Source organism: Microcaecilia unicolor, chromosome 1 (genome assembly GCF_901765095.1).
Source record: "Microcaecilia unicolor chromosome 1, aMicUni1.1, whole genome shotgun sequence".
In the NCBI taxonomy this organism is placed as follows: domain Eukaryota; kingdom Metazoa; phylum Chordata; class Amphibia; order Gymnophiona; family Siphonopidae; genus Microcaecilia; species Microcaecilia unicolor.
The window spans coordinates 514,098,211-514,119,440 of record NC_044031.1 but is presented as its reverse complement, the minus strand read 5'-3'; the positions used below and the strand labels follow the sequence as shown (position 1 = coordinate 514,119,440).

Here is a 21,230-nt window from a genome sequence, read left to right as displayed (position 1 = left end):
CTGTTGTGACTGAGCAAATCTCTTCACCCTCAGGAACAAACTGAAGAATCTATTTACTAAGCCGTGTTATGGCGATAATTTGTTATTTACCAATTACAAATCAACACCAAATTTCCCTCAGTGTCAAATAAATGAATAATGCAGCTTGTCATAAATTTTGCAAGCTGCATTAATCATTGAAAGTTAACACCTGAAAAGGTTAGATCTTTGAAGTACACTAAACTACTCACCTCTTATATACATAAGTACATTTTTTTGTTGTTACATTTGTACCCTGTGCTTTCCCACTCATGGCAGGCTCAATGTGGCTTACATGGGGCAATGGAGGGTTAAGTGACTTGCCCAGAGTCACAAGGAGTAACCACTAGGCCATTCCTCCAGCCTGAACAGACAGGATAAGCTGCTCCATGCCTCAATAACAGGCAAGCAAGCAAGCTAACAGGACCATATACAGAGTCAGAGCGTGGAGGGTTAAGTCTCACAGAAAAGAGGTTGGATAATTATACTTGGACAGCTGAGGGAAAGGTAAGAACTTTGATAGGTCTTTCTTTCTTTCTTTTTTTTCTTTTAACAAGTACAAAAGCTCTGAACAGTAGAAATATGGCTGGGATACATTGAGGAGGATAATCGAACGGGGGTGCCCATCTCTAAGGACAGCCCTGTAAAGGGGTGGGGCAACCCGTATTATCGAAACAAGATGGACGTCCATCTTTCATTTCGATAATATGGTTGGGGACACCCAAATCATGAAGTTTAGGTCAACCTTAGAGATGGTCGTCTCCGGTTTTTGGCGATAATGGAAAGCGAGGGCGCCCATATCAGAAATGACCCAATTCAAGCCATTTGGTTGTGGGAGGAGCCAGCATTCGTAGTGCACTGGTCCCACTAAATGAATGGAAAAATCCTGACCAATCCGGAAAGGAACGGGCATGCATGAAGGAAATTGCATGCAAATGAGCTGCTCGCTGTTAGCTCATTTGCACGATTTCTTTCCTAAGGAGGGGAAGCGACGGCGTCCAAAAGGTGGATGTTTCTGTGAGAAGGATGTCCATGCCTTTGCTATGCCTCTGACACCCTCTTTGTTTATTTGAATTTTGGATCACAAGTAGCAGCAGTGGGATTTGAACCAGCCACCTCTAGATTGCAAGACCAGTGCTCTAACCACTAGGCCACTCTGCCATTTCCTTGAAATTTGGCCATCCCTGTGGGGGACAGTTGAGGACATCCAAAATGTTTGAAAGAAGGACATACACGCCTTTGTTATGCCTCCGCCGACATACACATACCCCCCCCCCCCATGGACCTGCATACTGCCCCCCCCCCACAGGGATGGCCAAATTTCAAGGCCATATCCAGCAAATTTCCTCTCCCCTGCCCCCTCCATTCATCCATCCATGTCCAGCAATTCTCCTCTCTCCCCTGCCCTCTCCTCCATCCACCCATATCCAGCAAAATTCCTCTCTCTCCTGCCCCATTTCATCCGTCTATGTCCAGCAATTCTCCTCTCCTCTCCCCTGCCCTCCCCTCCATCCACCCATATCTAGCAAATTTCCTCTCTCCCCTGCCCTCATTCATTCATCCATCCATCCATGTCCAGCATTCTCCTCTCTCCCCTGCCCTCCCCTTCATCCATCCATCCGTATCCAGCAACTGTCCATTCTCCACTGCCCTCTCCTCCATCCACCCATATCCAGCAAAATTCCTCTCTCCCCTGCCCCCATTCATCCATCCATGTCCAGAAATTCTCCTCTCCCCTGCCCTCCATCAATCCATGTCCAGCAACTTTCCATTCTCCCCTGCCCTCTCCTCCATCCATCCATATCCAGCAAATGTCCTCTCTCCCCTGCCCTCCCCTCTATTCATCCATGTCCAGCAACTGTCCATTCTCCACTGCCCTCTCCTCCATCCACCCATATCCAGCAAAATTCCTTTCTCCCCTGCCTCCATTCATCCATTCATGTCCAGCAATTCTCCTCTCTCCACTGCCCTTCCCTCCTGTCCAGTGATCTGTTCTCTCCCCCTGCCCTCCCCTTCTCTCCATGTCCAGCAATCTCTTGTCTCCCCCTGCCCACCTCTCTGCTCCATGTCCAGCGATCTCCTCTCTCCCCCTGCCCTCCCCTCCTCTCCCATGACCAGCAATCTCTTCTCTCCCCCTGGCCTCCCCTCCTCTCCATGTCCAGCGATCTCTTCTCTCCCCCTGCCCTCCCCTCCCATCCATGTCCAGCGATTTTCCCTGCTCTCCCTCAGCTCCCCGACAGCCCTCCTCTCCATTCTTCCCCCCCCCCCCCCGGCGCGTTTAACCTTTTTATTTTCAGTGGCAGCGATGGCAATGAAGAAGAAAGCACTTGGGCTCGCCTACAGCTACTTCCTTCACACATCGCCTCCAGCTTCTCCCTTCCCTCACATAGTGTCCCGCCTTCTGCGATGATGCATTTCCTGTTTCCACAAGGGCGGGACACTGTGTGAGGGAAGGGATAAGCTAGAGGCAAGCCCGAATGCTTTCTTCTTCACTGCCATCGCTGCCACTGAAAACAAAAAGTTAAACGCGTGGGGGGAAGGAACAGAGAGGAGGTCTGTCGGTCGGGAAGATGAGAGCTGAGGGCGGGACAAAGGGAGAGCTGAGGGCGGAATGGAGGGAGAGCTGCCTGCATCGTTGTGCCGGCCCTGCATTTGGGGGGGTGGCAATGTCCCCCCTCGCCCCCCCCCCAAACTAGGCCCATGGTTGCAGCAGATCTTGAGCACATCCCCAGGCACAATTCTCCCACAGAATTGTTAACAAAAACATCCAAAAAAGAGAGGTATAATCAGAAAATAGACATTTTGATATATTCGAAAATACAAATAATAAACGTATGGAAATAAAACATCTGCAAAGAGCATACTAAACGTTCTCGGGAATACACATCATAGAATGTCCATCGCATGCAAATGTAAAAAACATGTTTTGTCCATTCACAGGACAAATCCCTCCTCTCATTACCCTTCTCCACCACTGCCAACTCCAGGCTCCGCTCATTCTGCCTCGCCTCACCCTATGCTTGGAACAACCTTCCCGAGCCCTTACGCCAAGCCCCCCCCTGCCCATCTTCAAGTCTTTGCTTAAAGCCCACCTCTTTAATGCTGCGTTCGGCACCTCTTACCTTTCAGGAAATCCAGACTGCCCCAATTTGACTGTTCCTGTCTGCAGACCCAACTATCAGACTGACTGTTCACGTGTCCTTTAGATTGTAAGCTCTTTGAGCAGGGACTGTCCTTCTATGTTAAATTGTACAGCGCTGCGTAACCCTAGTAGCGCTTTACAAATGTTAAGTAGTAGTAGGACATTCCCCCCCCCCCCCACATGGAAACTGTCCATATAAGGCTCTGCATGTGGAAGCACATTTATTGTGAAAGCAAAATGTCTTTAAGGAGAGAACCAAACTACCCTGATGCAGACACTCAGTTCCTAATTAGGCTCTGTGAGAGGCCCAGAAGGTGCCTTTTCAAATGGCAACACCACCTGCCCCCTAGGAATGTATCTATAAGGGCCTGGACCCTAAAAAGAGACATCCTGGCAAGGTAAGTGTCTAGCAGTGCCTGTCACCTCCCTCCCTCCCTCCCTCCCAGCCCCATGACAGTCCCAAGAATGTACCAGAACTGGAAATGGGCAGGGTACTGAAGTCCCCCTCCTGTAGCAGCACATGGAAGAGTTCCCTCACCAAACCAAGTTCCTACTGAATTCCCTCATTCAAGAGAAATCAGGGAAATATATATGTGCACATCCATAAATATTATTGATGTCCACATCCAATGACCAGAAACCAGTTGTGCAGAGCTGCCATGAGGGACTGCACATACCTTCTCATAGTGGGGTTCCCCAGGGGTCTGTGCTGGGACCATTGCTTTTTAGCATATTTATGAATGATCTAGAGATGGGAGTAACTAGTGAGGTAATTAAATTTGTTGATGACACAAAGTTATTCAAAGTTGTTAAATCGCGAGAGGATTGTGAAAAATTACAAGAGGTCCTTACAAGACTGGGCATCGTAAGGATGATGCATGTGCGAAAGAGGAACCCAAACTATAGCTACATAATGCAAGGTTCCACATTAGGAGTCACTGACCAGGAAAGGGATCTAGGTGTCATCACTGAGGATACATTGAAACCCTCTGCTCAGTGTGTGGCGGCGGCTAAGAAAGCAAATAGAATGATAGGTATTATTAGGAAAGGAATGGAAACAAAATTGAGGACATTATAATGCCTTTGCATCGCTCCATGGTGCGACTGCACCTTGAATATTGTGTGCAATTCTGGTCACTGCATCTCAAAAAAGATATAGTGGAATTAGAAAAGGTACAGAGAAGGGCAACGAAAATGATAAAGGAGATGAAAGGACTTTGCTATTAGGAAAGGCTAAAGTGGCTTGGGCTCTTCAGTTTGGAGAAGAGACAGCTGAGGGGAAATATGATAGAGATCTATAAAATAATGAATGGAGTTGAACGGGTAGACGTGAATCACTTGTTTACTCTTTCCAAAAATACTAGGACTAGGGGGCACACAATGAAACTACAAAGTAGTACATTTAAAAACAAACCAAAGAAAATATTTCTTCACTCAACGTGTAATTAAATTCTGGAATTCATTGCCAGAGAATGTAGTAAAAGCAGTTAGTTTAGCGAGGTTTAATAAAAGGTTTGGATAGCTTCTTAAAAGAAAAATCCATAAGCCCTTTTTAAAATGACTTGGGGAAAATCCACTTTTTATATCTAGGATAAGCAGTATAAAATGTATTGTACTGTTTTGGGATCTTGCCAGGTACTTGTGACCTGGATTGACCACTGTTGGAAACAGGATAATGGGCTTGATGGACCTTTGGTCTGTCCCAGTATGGCAATACTTATGTACTTAAATGGGAGCCCCCAACTATGCACTGCCCATTCTGTACCCATGTGCATATGCATCAGTTATAAAATATCATTTTTTTTTTTGTTACATTTGTACCCTGTGCTTTCCCACTCATGGCAGGCTCAATGCGGTAGGCAATGGACGGTTAAGTGACTTGCCCAGAGTCACAAGGAGCTGCCTGTGCCGGGAATTGAACTCAGTTCCCCAGGACCAAAGTCCACCACCCTAACCACTAGGCCACTCCTCCACTCTCCACTTAGCAACCAAATAGCATTTACTTGCATTAAGTGTACATTATGCCCTGGATTCTATAAATGGTGCACAAATTTCCACATGCAAAATTGTGTGCTATCCTGAGATTCACAAGCAACTAAATTGGCTAATGAGCCAATTAGCACCAATAATGCTAACAATCAATTTTGTGTTAATTGGCAACAATTTAGATTTGCATGCACATCTTGCTAAGCGCTATTCTATAATGATCCATGTGCAAATCTTACAACGTGCAACTCAAAAGGGGCATGACCGTGGGAAGGGCATGGGCAGGTCAGGGGCATTCACTAAAGATGCACACAGTATTATGAATACTGGGGATCTGTGCCGACATTACTCACCGGGATTTACACCAGGTTTCAGTTGGTATAAATCCTTGTGCTCAAAGTTTGGCACGGAAATGAACTCTAAGCACTATTCTATAAATGGCACCCAACTCAGAATACCGTTTTTAGAACAGCATTCTGCATGGACTGAATTTAGTCCTTATGGACAAGATTCTATATTTCATGCCTATAAAGTACGCCTAAATTTAGAAGCAGCCTAAATTCCCATGCAGTTTATGGAATACACATAGCGTCCATCTGTGTGACTAAATTTAGTCACGGGCAGTTATGCCAAGTAAAACTTGGTGTAAATGCCAACACCTAAATTATGAACAGTGTATTCTATAACCACGCGCATAGATTTCACAAATGCACATGACCCGCCCATTCCACAGCCCCTTTTCAACTAGGCAACTTAGAATTTACATGCATCACGTTCCAGAATACACTAAGACAGTTCTGCATGTAAATTCTAATTAATGCCAATTAATGAATTAATTAATGCCAATTAATGAATTAATGTCAATAATTGCTTGTTAAGGGGCAATTATTGGCACTGATTGGCTTGTTAAGTAATTAAGTTGCATGCACAAATCCAGAATATGACTGGATTTGTGTGCGCAGCTTAAGTCAAGCTATATAGAATTTAGGATAGGCGATTAAGTGCTAGTATTCTATAATTTTAGTACACAAATAGCACTTACATTTAGGCACTAAAGTTATAGAATGAGGAGGATAGTTAACTACGAATCAATAATAAACTTGAGCAAGATTTACTAACCTGCATGAATGCATCAATGAGCATTATTGCTATTTAATATATATTATTAGTAAACAGTGCCCCATCGACAATAATGGGGCCTTCATTATGTAATGCACATTAAATTGCAATACGTTTGTTGAGGCTTTAATGCAGGTAAGTAAATGTAGCATTTTAAAATTTTTGAACTAGCCACCTACCTTGTAAAAATTCCAGCTTGAAAGATGTGAGCAAGCAAGACCCAAGACAGCACTTCGAGTTTATCATTTTCACAATCGTCTTTGAACCAGGTATAACTGAAAATCTGTACTATTATTGTTGAAAGCAGCATGAAGGCTACTGTTATCGCACCCCCAATGTAATGTCCATCATAAAAATACTTTACAGCCATGCAGAAATCTGCTGCAAAGTCAATTAAATAAGTGATAATTCCAATGACCAGCATCACAAAATTCCATTTTGTAAAGAGCATCATGAGATTCAGTTCCTTTAACTATCTCCAAAAGAACTTTCGTTGAAATAGTATCTAGTGTTCCGACTGGAATTTTGTATGTAACAGAGTTTCAAACAGTAACATGGGAGGATCAAAAAGGAGAAACCACTTCAGCATAATCATTGGCGGGACTGTGATTTAACTATGAACAGAAATCTTGAATAAGAGTGCCCTTTAACACAAGAGTGAGTTAGAAGTACTGTGACTTCTCAAATCATATACACTCAACAAGGAAGGCGAGGGATGTCTTTGTTTGGCTATTATCATCATAAACAATATAGCTTCTTATTCAAAAGGGACTTTTTCTGCATTCTTTGCCTATGAGGGGATATATTTTTTTTGAGTAGGGCCCATGGTTTCTTAAATTTTTTAAGATGGTAAGTCTAACCAGGTGCTTCTTTGTTTATTCTATCTAATAAAATGTTTGTAAGGGTTAGTAAGGTTCATTAAAAAAAAAAAAATGTTCAGAGCCTGCTTCCTCAACATTTTTCCCATAGAGATATTATGAGAGGAAACCTTCGGTAGATCATGACTTCCAGTCTTTAATTTTAAGGGTTTTCTTTTGTTTTGGTGAGAAGGGTTGAGTGACATGGAATACCATAACTCAAAATTCAAGCGCTGTTATGTTGAAGGTACAACAAAGTTTATGTTTCTTCATGGACTGGGTTAATAGGGTCCCCATGTTAAATCATCATTACACAAGGCCTGTAATGAAAAAAGGAAAATACAGTTCCAGTTAAAGTTATCCAGATAATTTTATGTGGTCACTGTCCCACACCATATCAGCCCCATATTTTATACAGAGTGGCTGAGTGATCCATTTCAAACAGGGAAATCTTAGGCCAGTCCAACATTTCTGATAATTCTTTCCTGATGCAGTATGGTACCAGCAGAGCTGATTTCAATTAGGAGAAGCCAAAAGTCTCCCTCCCTGAATTGGGTCACTTGGCAACTTTATGTACATGTCTTCAGTGCAACTAGCAGATATTTCTCAGATCAGTAGTTCCTCTATCTGTCTTCAACGACCCCCAGCTGGTCAAATTTTCAGATATCTTCCATGAGATACACAGGCATGCAATGGAGGCATGTAAATACCTCATGCACATTCATGGTGGATAACCGGAAAACCCAAACAGCCGAGGGGTCCCCAAGGACAGGTATGGGAACTACTACTACTACTAATCATTTCTATAGCGCTACTAGACATATACAGCACTGTACATATTATATACAGGTACTTTCTCTGTCCCTAGGGGACTCACAGTCTAAGTTTTCTGGGGCAATGAAGGGTTGACTTGCCCAAGGTATGTAGTTAACATCCTCACAGACTTTGAATCCTTTGAGATTAACATTTCAATCTTGATCGGCGACTACTGATCATCTGGACTTTTCTGCAGGGTGTATATTAAATGTAGACCAACAGCTGCTACAAATACTCAAATAGTGGGCAGCAAATGATAAAAACAGCACAGGGAGGGTAAGAAGTTGACAGACATGCAGGCAGATCAAGGCACTGAAAGAAAAATCATAGATGGAGCAGTATACTGAAGCTAGCAGCAGAACAGAGTCCCATAATTTGGAGACGAGAAAATGTGACAAATTACACAAGCAAAAGCAATCATTAGAGGGTAGAGTACTGGCAGAGGGAGATAATGATAACTGCAAAGTTCTCCAAGTCATATTACACCACCATGGCACTAAGGCAAACAGGCAGGCAGAGAAAGTACTAATTGTATGAGTTGCTATTAAGAATGATCTGCATTTCTCCCATGCTGTCTTCAATTCCAATACCAATTTTGCCCATACAATCATCAGTGGGGCAAGAGATGCTTGCATATTTATTTGTGGCATTTGCCTCTTCCAGGATTGATGCCACCTATTAAGCACTTCCCCACGGATTCTGTATTGCATGCCTCGAGTTACATGCGGGTCTGAGCAAATCTAGGTGTATTCTATAACTGACTATGATCATTTTTTTTGTATTACTAGCAGAAATACCCAGCATCACACAGAGAAGTACAAGGTGTCAATTCTATTAACATGTGAGAATGCCAAAACACAATTGTATCAAAATATTTTGTTTAAAAAGGAGGAACCTTCGTGCTTAAAGGTTGAGACATCAACTCTGCCTATTGTTTAAGCTGCCAACATAAGCTAAAAACCATATGTCAAATGTAATTACAGGGTAACCTTTAAGCATGAGGGTTTCTCCTTAAAAAAAAATACGATGATACAATTAGGGTTTGGCATTTTCACAGATTAATTGTTCATAGGGTTTAGCTATTTAATCATGTTTGGGGTACATAAGTACATAAGTAGTGCCATACTGGGAAAGACCAAAGGTCCATCTAGCCCAGCATCCTGTCACCGACAGTGGCCAATCCAGGTCAAGGGCACCTGGCACGCTCCCCAAACGTAAAAACATTCCAGACAAGTTATACCTAAAAATGCGGAATTTTTCCAAGTCCATTTAATAGCGGTCTATGGACTTGTCCTTTAGGAATCTATCTAACCCCTTTTTAAACTCCGTCAAGCTAACCGCCCGTACCACGTTCTCCGGCAACGAATTCCAGAGTCTAATTACACGTTGGGTGAAGAAAAATTTCTCCAATTCGTTTTAAATTTACCACACTGTAGCTTCAACTCATGCCCTCTAGTCCTAGTATTTTTGGATAGCGTGAACAGTCGCTTCACATCCACCCCATCCATTCCACTCATTATTTTATACACTTCTATCATATCTCCCCTCAGCCGTCTCTTCTCCAAGCTGAAAAGCCCTAGCCTTCTCAGCCTCCCTTCATAGGAAAGTCGTCCCATCCCCACTATCATTTTCGTCGCCCTTCGCTGTACCTTTTCCAATTCTACTATATCTTTTTTGAGATACGGAGACCAGTACTGAACACAATACTCCAGGTGCGGTCGCACCATGGAGCGATACAACGGCATTATAACATCCGCACACCTGGACTCCATACCCTTCCTAATAACACCCAACATTCTATTCGCTTTCCTAGCCGCAGCAGCACACTGAGCAGAAGGTTTCAGCGTATCATCGACGACGACACCCAGATCCCTTTCTTGATCCGTAACTCCTAACGCGGAACCTTGCAAGACGTAGCTATAATTCGGGTTCCTCTTACCCACATGCATCACTTTGCACTTGTCAACATTGAACTTCATCTGCCACTTGCACGCCCATTCTCCCAGTCTCGCAAGGTCCTCCTGTAATCGTTCACATTCCTCCTGCGACTTGACGACCCTGAATAATTTTGTGTCATCGGCGAATTTAATTACCTCACTAGTTATTCCCATCTCTAGGTCATTTATAAATACATTAAAAAGCAACGGACCCAGCACAGACCCCTGCGGGACCCCACTAACTACCCTCCTCCACTGAGAATACTGGCCACGCAATCCTACTCTCTGCTTCCTATCTTTCAACCAGTTCTTAATCCATAATAATACCCTACCTCCGATTCCATGACTCTGCAATTTCTTCAGGAGTCTTTCGTGCGGCACTTTGTCAAACGCCTTCTGAAAATCCAGATATACAATATCAACCGGCTCCCCATTGTCCACATGTTTGCTTACCCCCTCAAAAAAATGCATTAGATTGGTGAGGCAAGACTTCCCTTCACTAAATCCGTGCTGACTTTGTCTCATCAGTCCATGTTTTTGTATATGCTCTGCAATTTTATTCTTAATAATAGCCTCCACCATCTTGCCCGGCACCGACGTCAGACTCACCGGTCTATAATTTCCCGGATCTCCTCTGGAACCCTTCTTAAAAATCGGAGTAACATTGGCTACCCTCCAGTCTTCCGGTACTACACTCGATTTTAGGGACAGATTGCATATTTCTAACAGTAGCTCCGCAAGTTCATTTTTTAGTTCTATTAATACTCTGGGATGAATACCATCAGGTCCCGGTGATTTACTACTCTTCAGCTTGCTGAACTGACCCATTACATCCTCCAAGGTTACAGAGAATTTGTTTAGTTTCTCCGACTCCCCCGCTTCAAATATTCTTTTCTTGGTTGGTTTGCACTGATTCTATTAATATAGCATATTTTCTATTATGTTACTTTAAGAAATTAACATACCTAGTGCTGTGCTTTGAAAATATATTTATACTGAATTTAGTGCCTAAAAATAAACAGTATTTTTGTGCTCTCTTTGGCTTCAATGGATGGCATCATGATTATTGCAGTTGTTTTGGTCCTACCACATCTGGGTAAGTGAAAGTAGCTGAAACATCAGTTCCACTTAGACATGGCAAGACCTGGATAACTGCAACAATCAGTATTTTTTTTTTTTTTGTATTTGTCTTCCTTGAGAAAGAACAAAGAAATGTTTCCCCATTCTAGTTCCTTCATGACAAAAACAACTGAACCTGAAATCTGCTCCAGCAATTTTGAATGTTTGTCCTTGTGATTTATTGATAGACTTGGCAAATGCTAAATGGATAAGGAATTGCAATATTTAAATTGATTTGACGTACCTGTAGATATCATGGTGTTTGCGGTATTGGTACATCAGTCCCTTTTCTAGAACTTGTCAATATTGTTTCTTCAACTATTAAATGGAGCTTCCTATTTAGAGGACTGAGGATATCAATTTCATAATTACATTATCCACTTAATATAGCTATAAGAACAGTATTTTCCACAGGAATTGTGGTATTTTCAGCCTTAGTTGTTACCAGTTTTTGTGCCGTAGCCTGTCATCACTCAAACCAGTTTCTGAAATATTGATTAGAATACCCTTTTCTGTGTTATAAAAATAGAGATTTCCGAGAAGGCTAGCAGACAACAGATGAACTATGCCTTCCAACACTGACTTGGAAAATGGGTGTATGTGCTTTGTGGTGGAGATTAATTTGTGGGCATGGGGATGTAGGTGGAATATGGGGTAGTGTACTATGGGACTCATTTTCAAAGCACTTAGACTTACAAAGTTCCGCAGGTTTCAATTTAACTTTGTAAGCCTAAGCGCTTTGAAAATACACTTCTATGTGTGGTGATGGCTGGAGCTGTGTGTGGGGTAATATGTGTATGTGGACGAATTGATGGGGTGCGTGTGATGTGGATGTGTATAAACGTGTGGGTATGGGGAATAAAGGGACTAGAGGATGGAAGTGCTGTGCATTTATGTGAAAGCTCAGTGGGCATGTGTACTATTTTTTATTAATCTGTAATGTATCATTACAATATTCTACATCAGTGTCTCCAACAAGCATCCCCAGAAGTCCTCCATTGTGGCCCTCAAACAGGCAGAAGAAATGGTCTATCTCCCCCCCCCCCCCCCTTCACCTTCCTGAAGCCTCTCTCTCTCTGTAGAATCCCACCTGAAAACAGGAAATTCTGTCAGAGGAGACAGGATGCTACAGAGAGAGGCTTTGGGCAATTGAGAGAAGCAGCATGCCTTCAGCATGGCAACACTAAAGGCAAGTTTAGAGGGCCGAGATGGGCAGGTAGGTGAAAATGAAAGGACGTGGACCACAGGGGAGGGGGTGCAGGAGTGCTGGGAAAGATAAGCAGAGGAGTCCAGAGGAAGAGGGAAAAGAGAAAGACACCGACCACAGGGGGTTGAGGGTACTTTAGAGGGATAGTTGCTGGAAATAGGAGATAGAAAAAAGCAAAGAAGGGAGATGGTACCCGTGGATGGGAGGAGAGAAAGAAGGGAAGAAATGGTGACCATGGAGATAGTGTCTATGCAGAGGAGGGGAACAGGAGAGAAAAGGCAGAAGATGGTCCCCATGTAGAGGAGGAGAAGTGAAGAGAAAAGGCAGGAGATGGTGCCCATGGAGGGGAGGGGGAGGAAAGGAAAGAGATGGAAACCAGATAAAATTTGAAGAAAGTTGAATGTGAAAGATGGATAGCGGGCAAGAAGCAAAGGAGGAACAAAATGATTAGAAAGATAAAATCACCAGACAACAAAGATAAGAATAGTGATTTCATTTTTTAAATGTGCAAGCCTGAAATCCTTTGGTGGCCCTCAGGGATTTCTCATGACCATTTTGCAACCCTTTACATGAAAAAGGTTTGACACCACTGATCTATAGTATTACTCCTGGGGGAATTCCACCAGGATGAAGAATACAAATTTTACCTTGTACTGCACAGAATTTGCCTTGCGATGAGGAGATGGAGTCCTGGTTCAAACTCAACAGTTGACACAGCCTTTCTACACCACGTGACTCTTCCAGCATTCAATCAGCTTGGTGTAGGAAGTCCTGTGCAGTTCTTGTGAGACTTACGAACAGCATGAAACAGCAGGAAAGACACAAAACCAGCTATCTCTGAACCAGGGAGAGCCAGATCATCCAACAACAATAGTGCCAGGAGAGCCAGGCCATCAAACAATGACAGTACTGGGAGACGAAGTTTGGGGAGAGAAGATGAAAAACTGGAAAGGAAGCACTGGATAAGCAGAACGTGTATGGAAGGAGAGATAAGCTAGAAGAGTCAAGGGGTAGGGGATATATGTGAGGGGAAGAGCTAGGGACAATCAAGTGGAAGGAGATGTGTGGAAAGGGAGGTGAAGGGTAACAGATGAGTGCGTATGGGACGAAAAGAGTTGGAAACAACTGAGGGTAAGGGGACTGTGGGAGAAGAGAAGAGGTAGGGAAAAAAACATTATGAGATATCTGGAGGTGGGGACAACAGAAGGCAGGGGGGATTTGTTGAAGAGGAGATGAGCTGGGGAAAACTGGATATGGGGACATATGGTCACAGTTCCCTCTAAGTTGAGCATGAGTCCTCCACCTACAGTCCTGCCAGTGGGGGGCTTGTCGGGACTCTCAGGACTTTCAGAAATCTTGAGCCCTTGGGCAGCTGTCGCAGGGGCGGCAGCAGCAGGAGAACCACCCAGGCCGGAAGCTAGGCTAAACACCGACAGGCAGGAGTGGAGCAGCCGGACTGGAGCTGAGGCAGCCGGCAGAAAGCTCAGGGGAAAATCCAGAAACAGAGCAGAGTCTAATCAGGCAGGCAGCAAATCAGAGAGTAATCCGGGAACAGAGCAGAGTCTTTACAGGCAGGCAGCAGGTCAGAGAGTAATCCGGGAACAGAGCAGAGTCTTCACAGGCAGGCAGCAAATCAGAGAGTAAACCGGATACAAGCAGGGTCAGAAGGCAGGCAGCAGGCTGAAGAGTAAACCAGATACAAGCAGGGTCAGAAGGCAGGCAGCAGGCTGAAGAGTAAACCGGATACAAACAGGGTCAGAAAGCAGGCAACAGGCTGTAACTGCAACAAACACAGACAGAGAAAGCTCCTCTGAAGATCTTCATTGCAAAGGCAAACTAGAAAGTTTCCAGGTGATTAATAAAGGCAAAATACAAGAGAGGTCACTAGGTAAGGGTGCTGCTTAGTTCCAAAAATCCCAAGCAAGTCTAGAAGGCTGGAAAATCCAGACTGGACCGGAATGACTTCTGGAACATGGGAAACAGCAAGCTTAGCAGACGGTCCATAGCAGCCACCAGGTCTGACCTCCAGGTGGCGAGGTGAATAAGAGCATGAAACATGGGCACAATTGTGACAGGGGTGCGGTTTCACTTTCAACCGTGAGGGACAGACAAGCTCTGCAGGACTCCTGAGAGCCCGTCTGTCTCTAGCAATTGAAAACAAAATATTGAAGCACCCCCTCCCCTTACTGGCAGCAATGCAGTTGGAGGATGTCCGCTCAGCTTAAGGGAACAGTGCATATAGTGTGGTGTGGGGTGAAGAACTGAGGGAGTCTTTTACTAAGGTGTGCTAGCATTTTTAACTCACACTAAACAAGTAAAGTAACACAAATCAAGTTTAAGGAAGTCTAACTCAACATGTACCTCACACTACAATCAACTGTTCTATAGTTTGTACCTGAACAGTATTCCAGTCCCAGCAATTGGAATATATGCAGCTTTCCCTGTCTTTCAAAGAGTATTTCCATGTTGAGTTTTTCAATAGCATACTGAGTGCAAATAAGTGACAATAGTTTTAAAATATTGTACAATCTAAATAAATGCTAATTGAATACTCTTTGGAGCTAATGGTGTTTAATAAAGTTTGACTTACCTCTGCCTACCTCCAGAAGAATGTTAACAGACCTCTCAGAAATGAATAACTTTCGTGCAATTTCCTTGTTTAGTTAATCATGCCAATAGGTTTATTTCTTGTAACCAGGTGAGGCTAAAGGTTGAGAAATTCTTTATGACAACATCAAATGAAACCAGAGCCACAAATGAGTCATATGATCTAGCGTAGCATGTGTTGTGTGAATGAGCTGACTTTCAGTGTCTTGTAAAAGGCTTCACACCCTCTTTGAACATGTTTCACATTCTGCTGTCTAAAAAATACAATCCAAAATGCATTAAAGCTGGAGTATGTTTTACTAATTTACATGTAGTGGTCCTCTCATGTTGGCGTGAGGGTAGTCTCAGAGGAGTATGCAAAAACAATAATGTAACCCTCATGCCTGTACATGCAGGGTCTGTTGCCCAGCTCCCCTTGTGTCATCCATGCCAAGCTAGGACCCCTGCGCACCAACCCTCTCATGGGTGGGCCATACAACACCACTCCCCCACAGCGTGACTAAAAGCCATCATGGATGGTTTCCTTAGAGATAGGGTAGAGAGGCTGGTACTGTAAAAGAAAGAGGTTAGCAAAATAAACTGATTCTTTAAGGGATGGGGAGAGGAAGGCAGTAACCATATAAGGATTGTCACTTAAATTATATTAACGAACATAGGGTTGAATAAAAGAAGGGCCTACAGCCACACCACCCTGAGGGCCAGATGCACTAAACTTAACGAGCCATTAACGAGCAAGTAGTAAACCCTGGCATGCACTAAAGACTTTTTTCCGACGATGGTAGCAGCTAACGAAAACGGAATGCAGATGAGCAAATTGTGTAGAAACCCTATTGTAATGAGATGCACTAACTTTTTCCGATTGCCTTAACACTGGAAAATCTAATGAGAGGTCTGTACCTGTCGTTGGGGCTGCGCGGGATTGAAAAACTGCTACAAAAGTAAAAAAACAAAAAATCGGGGAAAAAAAAGTCAAGTGCTCATCAGTGCAATATTAAAAACATCTATTTTAGCCATCATCCCCCCCCCCCCCCCGAAGACGCCGCGCTGCTCACCCCCTCCAATGCGCCTTGATCCAGAGGACAGTGCAGTTGAGGACGCCGATCCAGTTTTTTTTGGCAATGCTTCACTCAGCTAAGAGACCTGGAAGTCTCTGAGCTAAACGCGCTGTGATTGGCTCAAAGACTTCCAGGTCTTTCAGCTGAGTGAAGCACTGCCAAAAAAGACGTTTTTATTATTGCGGGGGGAATGACGGCCAAAATGGATGGGTTTTTTTGATTGGGGGGCGGCAGGGAGGCCGGGGCTGCGAGAAGCTGTCATTTCAATGCAGGGGGGAGGGGGAAGTGGCGGCGATCTCGGGGTGGCAGCGCTCTCGGGGAGGGGCGATGATCTCGGACATCCTTGGCATGCGCAGAGCAGCCAGCATAAGCTTGGCTGCTCTACGCATGCTCGACCGGCCGACTGTTTAACGACGGAATAGAGAATGCAAGTGAGCTACAACGAGCAGCTCATTTGCATTCCTATTCCTTGATGCATGCCTGTTCCTTACCGATTCGCTAAGTGCACACACTTTCTCTCACACACCCTCTCTCATGCTCTTCTCCAGCAGTGTCTCTAGCTAGGTAGGTCCGTCTATCATTCTGTCTGCATCCTTTCAGCTGGTTCACACACTGTGGCTCTAGTAGCTTTCTGACTCCCTCAGCTTCTAATAGACTTTTCCACTGTGTCTATACATCCCAGCTTTCTCCTGCACCTTTGACACCTTCCTCTAGCACAGCCTCTCATTCACACCAGACTGATTTTAGTACACATTGGGATTTTAGTACACTTCTGAATACTGGGCCCTGCTGCAGATAACTCAAGCTAAGTTTTAGTAAACAACCCCCTAAGTAACTGCAAACACAAAAGTTAAAATAGTCATATTCCAAACAAAGTCCTAACATCAATAATGTACTATGCATGAAAAAAGGCCATGTAGGTTTGTTAAACAATATATGAGCAGAGACAAGAAGTAAGTAAACATTATCTCAAAGTTATTCAAAAGGGAATATTATAGATAGAAAAAAACACAACAACAAAAAAAAAAGTATAGACTGACGGGGCTCCTCAACAATCGTGTGTGAAAATAAAAAGTCGAGACATGTCTGCATCATAAAACCAAAAGAAGCAAATAGGAATTAAACTGAAAAATGAGCTGTGGAACAAGTCTGAAAATGAATATGAAAAATGGCGCCAAAACCATCATAAGGGGTATGTACATAAAGTAACTACGGGAAAAAGGGGAATGGGAAGAGGAATGGGACTTGAAATACCACTTTTCTATGGTTTTTGTAACTACAATCAAAGCAGTTTATCTGGGGCAAAGGAGGGTTAAGTGACTTGCCCTGAGTCATAAGGAGCTGCAGTAGGAATCAATCCCAGTTCCCCAGGATCAACGTCTGCTGTGCTAACTACTAGGCTACTCCTCACAATTTGCATAACATCAGCAAAAAGAACCACAAACTTAGGCGTGCTGAAAAAGATGCCCATGTTAAATGCATTGTGCTGGGACAAAAAAAAAAACAAAGGCAAACAGAAAAGGAAAGCACGTGAACATATTATTTATTTTGCCATAATTTTGCATTGTTATTTAAATGTTTTTATGGTATTTTCATTTGTTTATATGTTTTTTGTTATTTTGTAGACTCCAGAGGCAGACCATTGGCCGAAACTGTCATGTTCCCCGGCTCTGAAAGATACAGGCGTGAACTCAGGAACAACATGAGCCCTTGGCCTACTGTCGAAGGGTGGAAGCAGGAGGCAAAATCTCCCAACCAAGACTGGACTACAGGACTGGAGCTGTTGACAGGCAGAGCTGGAACAGACAGGCTGGAACAAAGAGCTGGAATGAACTTCGCTTGACTGGAGTCATATACTGGAACAGACTTGGCTTGGCAGAAGCAGGATTCAGGATACTCAGGCAGGGTTCAGGATTCACAGACAGGCTTGGCAGAAGCAGGATTCAGGATACTCAGGCAGGGTTCAGGATTCCCAGACAAGCTTGGCAGAATCAGGATTCAGGATTCACAGACAAGCTTGGCAGAAGCAGGATTCAGGATACTCAGGCAGGGTTCAGGATTCCCAGACAAGCTTGGCAGAAGCAGGATTCAGGATTCACAGACAAGCTTGGCAGAAGCAGGATTCAGGATACTCAGGCAGGGTTCAGGATTCACAGACAAGCTTGGCAGAAGCAGGATTCAAGATACTCAGGCAGGGTTCAGGATTCACAGACAAGCTTGGCAGAAGCAGGATTCAGGATACTCAGGCAGGGTTCAGGATTCACAGACAAGCTTGGCAGAAGCAGGGTTCAGGATTCACAGACAAGCTTGGCAGAAGCAGGATTCGGGATACTCAGGCAGAGTTCAGGATTCACAGACAAGCTAGAAACAGACAGGGCAGATACAAACAGGAGGGGACTGGAGCTAAAGACTACCAGGGTAAAGACAGACAAGCAGGGTCAGAACCAATGCTGATGGCTTGCAAGGAAGAAGCAAGCAGGATACAAAGCTGAGCCACACAGACACAGGACTATGACTGAAGCTCAGGTAGATGGGACTAGAACTAGCAAGGCAGACTAAGCAGGATACAAAGCTAACAAACACAGACATACAACAGAACAAAGGCTGAAGCTCAGGTAGAAGGGACTATTTATTTATTGCATTTGTATCCCACATTATCCCACCTTTTTGCAGGCTCAATGTGGCTGACAATGTATCGTATTTGGTGGTAATGGATTAGAACATAATCACTTATTGTTACATAGAGATTTTGAGTAACATGGTAGAAGTTTAAAACAAGCAGAGATTGTAAAAATAATTACATATTGTTACATAGAGAATTTGAGTAACATAGTAGAAGTAAACAGATATTATAAAAATAGGTCTGTGTAAGGTAAAGGAGATGCATGCATTTATATTTGTTGTTCTTTGTGGTATGCCTTATTAAAAAGATGGGTCTTCAGTGATATTCAGAAGTTTGTTAGTTTGTAGATCTTTCTCAGGTTGTGCAGCAGTGCATTCCATAGCTTGGCACTCAGGTAGGTAAAGTTTGCTGCGTGCGTAAGTTTGTATTTTAGACCTTTGCAGCTTGGGAGATGAAGATTAAGGAATGTGTGGGCTGATCTTTTGGCATTCCTAGTCGGTAAGTCTATCAGGTCTGACATATAAGCTGGGGCATCTCCATGGATGATTTTATGAACTAGAGTACAAATCTTGAACGTGATACGTTCTTTGAGTGGGAGCCAGTGCAACTTTTCTCGTAGTGGTTTAGCACTTTCATTTTTTGCTTTTCCGAATATAAGTCTGGCTGTGGTGTTCTGGGCTGTCTGAAGTTTCTTGATTGATTGTACCAGGTTACAGAAGACTGTCATTGGGAAGAAAGACTAGAACTAACAAGGCAGACTAGGCAAGACACAAAGCTAACAAACAGACTAACAACAGAACAATGGCTGAAGGCTAAACCTAGCACACAAACAGACCCACAAAGACAAACAGAGAAGAACAGAAACAGAAGTGCCCACAGGCACACAGGCTAAGAATAAAGCTACAAGGATCTAGGCAGAAGTGCTCACAAGCACCCTAATAAAGAAAACAAGACACAGAAATGCCCAAAGGCACACAGACAAGAACAAGGCAGAAGTGCTACTGCACCCGGACTGACCTGGGGACCTTTAGCGTTGCAAAGGCCCTGCTGAAAGGGCCAGGTGCATAATAAAGGCAATTACAAGTGAGGTCACAGGTAAGGGTGCTGCTTAGTACCAAAAATCCCAAGCAAGTCTGGAAGGCTGGAAGATCCGGACTGGACTAGAATGACTTCTGGAACATGCTTGGGAAACAGGAAGAAAATAGTCTATAGCAGTCACCAGTTCTGGCCACCAGAGGGCGAGGAGAGCACAGACATGGAAAACAGTGACAATCGTAACAGAAACATGGTGCCGTGTCGAGTCTTTTTATCAATAAACTTTTTCAAAAGTATTCAGGCTGTCCGTCTTATTTCTGGAGTCCACGGTCATTTTCCCACTTAGTTTTGCACCTACCACGGCAGGAATCAACCTCACTCCTAAGACGGGGCATGTGGAGTATGACCTCAGTATCTCGAATCTACTGCCGTAAAACTTGCATCTTGCCAATGAGAGCTTCCATCTGGAGTTCTTAAGATGTAACAGGTGTTTTTGGAAATTCTTTTTGATCAAGCCTGTGGAACCCAAAGCAATGGTAAATATTTCTGTTTCTTTCTGTCACATTCTCTTAGTCTTGGACTGCATTTCTTGATACTTGAGGATCTTCTTTCTCTCCATGTGATTCACAGAGTAATCGCTTGGGACTGACATCTCTATGATTAATACTGTTCTGGTGGTTTTTCTCTTGTCCTACTACATCCCATTTTCTTGCATCCAGCATTTTTATCAGTCAGTATGGGGCTGTCCCAGGTGATCATAACCTCTTTCTTTTGTACACTTCTCTTAGGATCATGATCCCAATGCTTTTCTGGTACAGTGATATTGTAATGTTTACAGAGTTTCCAATGAATGAGTTGTGCCACCTTGTTGTGACTTTCCATAGAAACATTTTCCACCATCAGCACTTCGCAGTCAGCCATGAAATGAGTAACTGTTTCCAACTCTTTCTTACAGAATCTACAAATGTTGGTTGTATTTTTCTTTGCTCGCTGTGAACCATCTTGTCTGTAATCCACTGTCTAAGGCTGCAACTATGAATCTCTCATCCTTAGGTTTCAGTTCTCTTCTTAACCATTCATATGCCTGGGCTTGATCCGCATACGGTTCCTGGAGTAATACTTTATATTTGGGCACTTTTGTATATGTATGCATCTATATCTGTGTTGGCTTTCTGTGTGTTCATGATCAGGAAAGATTACATAGTAACATAGTAGATGACGGCAGAAAAAGACCTGCATGGTCCATCCAGTCTGCCCATGACAAACTCATATGTGTATACCTTACCTTGAATTTGTACCTGTCCTTTTCAGGGCACAGACCATATAAGTCTGCCCAGCAGTATTTCCCGCCTCCCATCACCGGCTCTGTTACAGACCGTATAAGTCTGCCCTCCCCTATCCTCGCCTCCCAACCACCAACCCCTCTTCCCCCCAACTGCTCCGCCACCCAATTTCAGCTAAGCTTCTGAGGATCCATTCCTTCTGCACAGGATTCCTCTATGCATATCCCACGCATGTTTGAACTCCGTTACCGTTTTCATCTCCACCACCTCCCGCGGGAGGGCATTCCAAGCGTCCACCACCCTCTCCGTAAAGAAATACTTCCTGACATCTTTCCTGAGTCTGCCCCCTTCAATCTCATTTCATGTCCTCTCGTTCTACCGCCTTCCCATCTCCGGAAAAGATTCGTTTGCGGATTAATACCTTTC

The 21,230-nt window shown here is 43.8% G+C and overlaps 1 protein-coding gene across 2 annotated transcripts in view; it reads right to left on the bottom strand.

Annotated features, from left to right (window-relative positions):
- The window catches only part of XKR9 (XK related 9), a 32,943-nt gene that overhangs the window by 6,346 nt on the left and 5,367 nt on the right, over positions 1–21,230 (bottom strand). Inside the window, exons 1-2 of one of the 2 annotated variants that reach the window (XM_030215417.1) lie at positions 14,792–14,863; positions 6,445–7,442 (exon numbers count right to left, since the gene is read on the bottom strand). In XM_030215417.1, the coding sequence (XP_030071277.1) occupies positions 6,445–6,719 (275 nt within the window). In that variant the 5' untranslated portion in view covers positions 6,720–7,442; positions 14,792–14,863. Of the gene's footprint in view, positions 1–6,444; positions 7,443–14,791; positions 14,864–21,230 lie in introns of those variants that run through there. The other variant, XM_030215425.1, reaches the window with a different exon arrangement.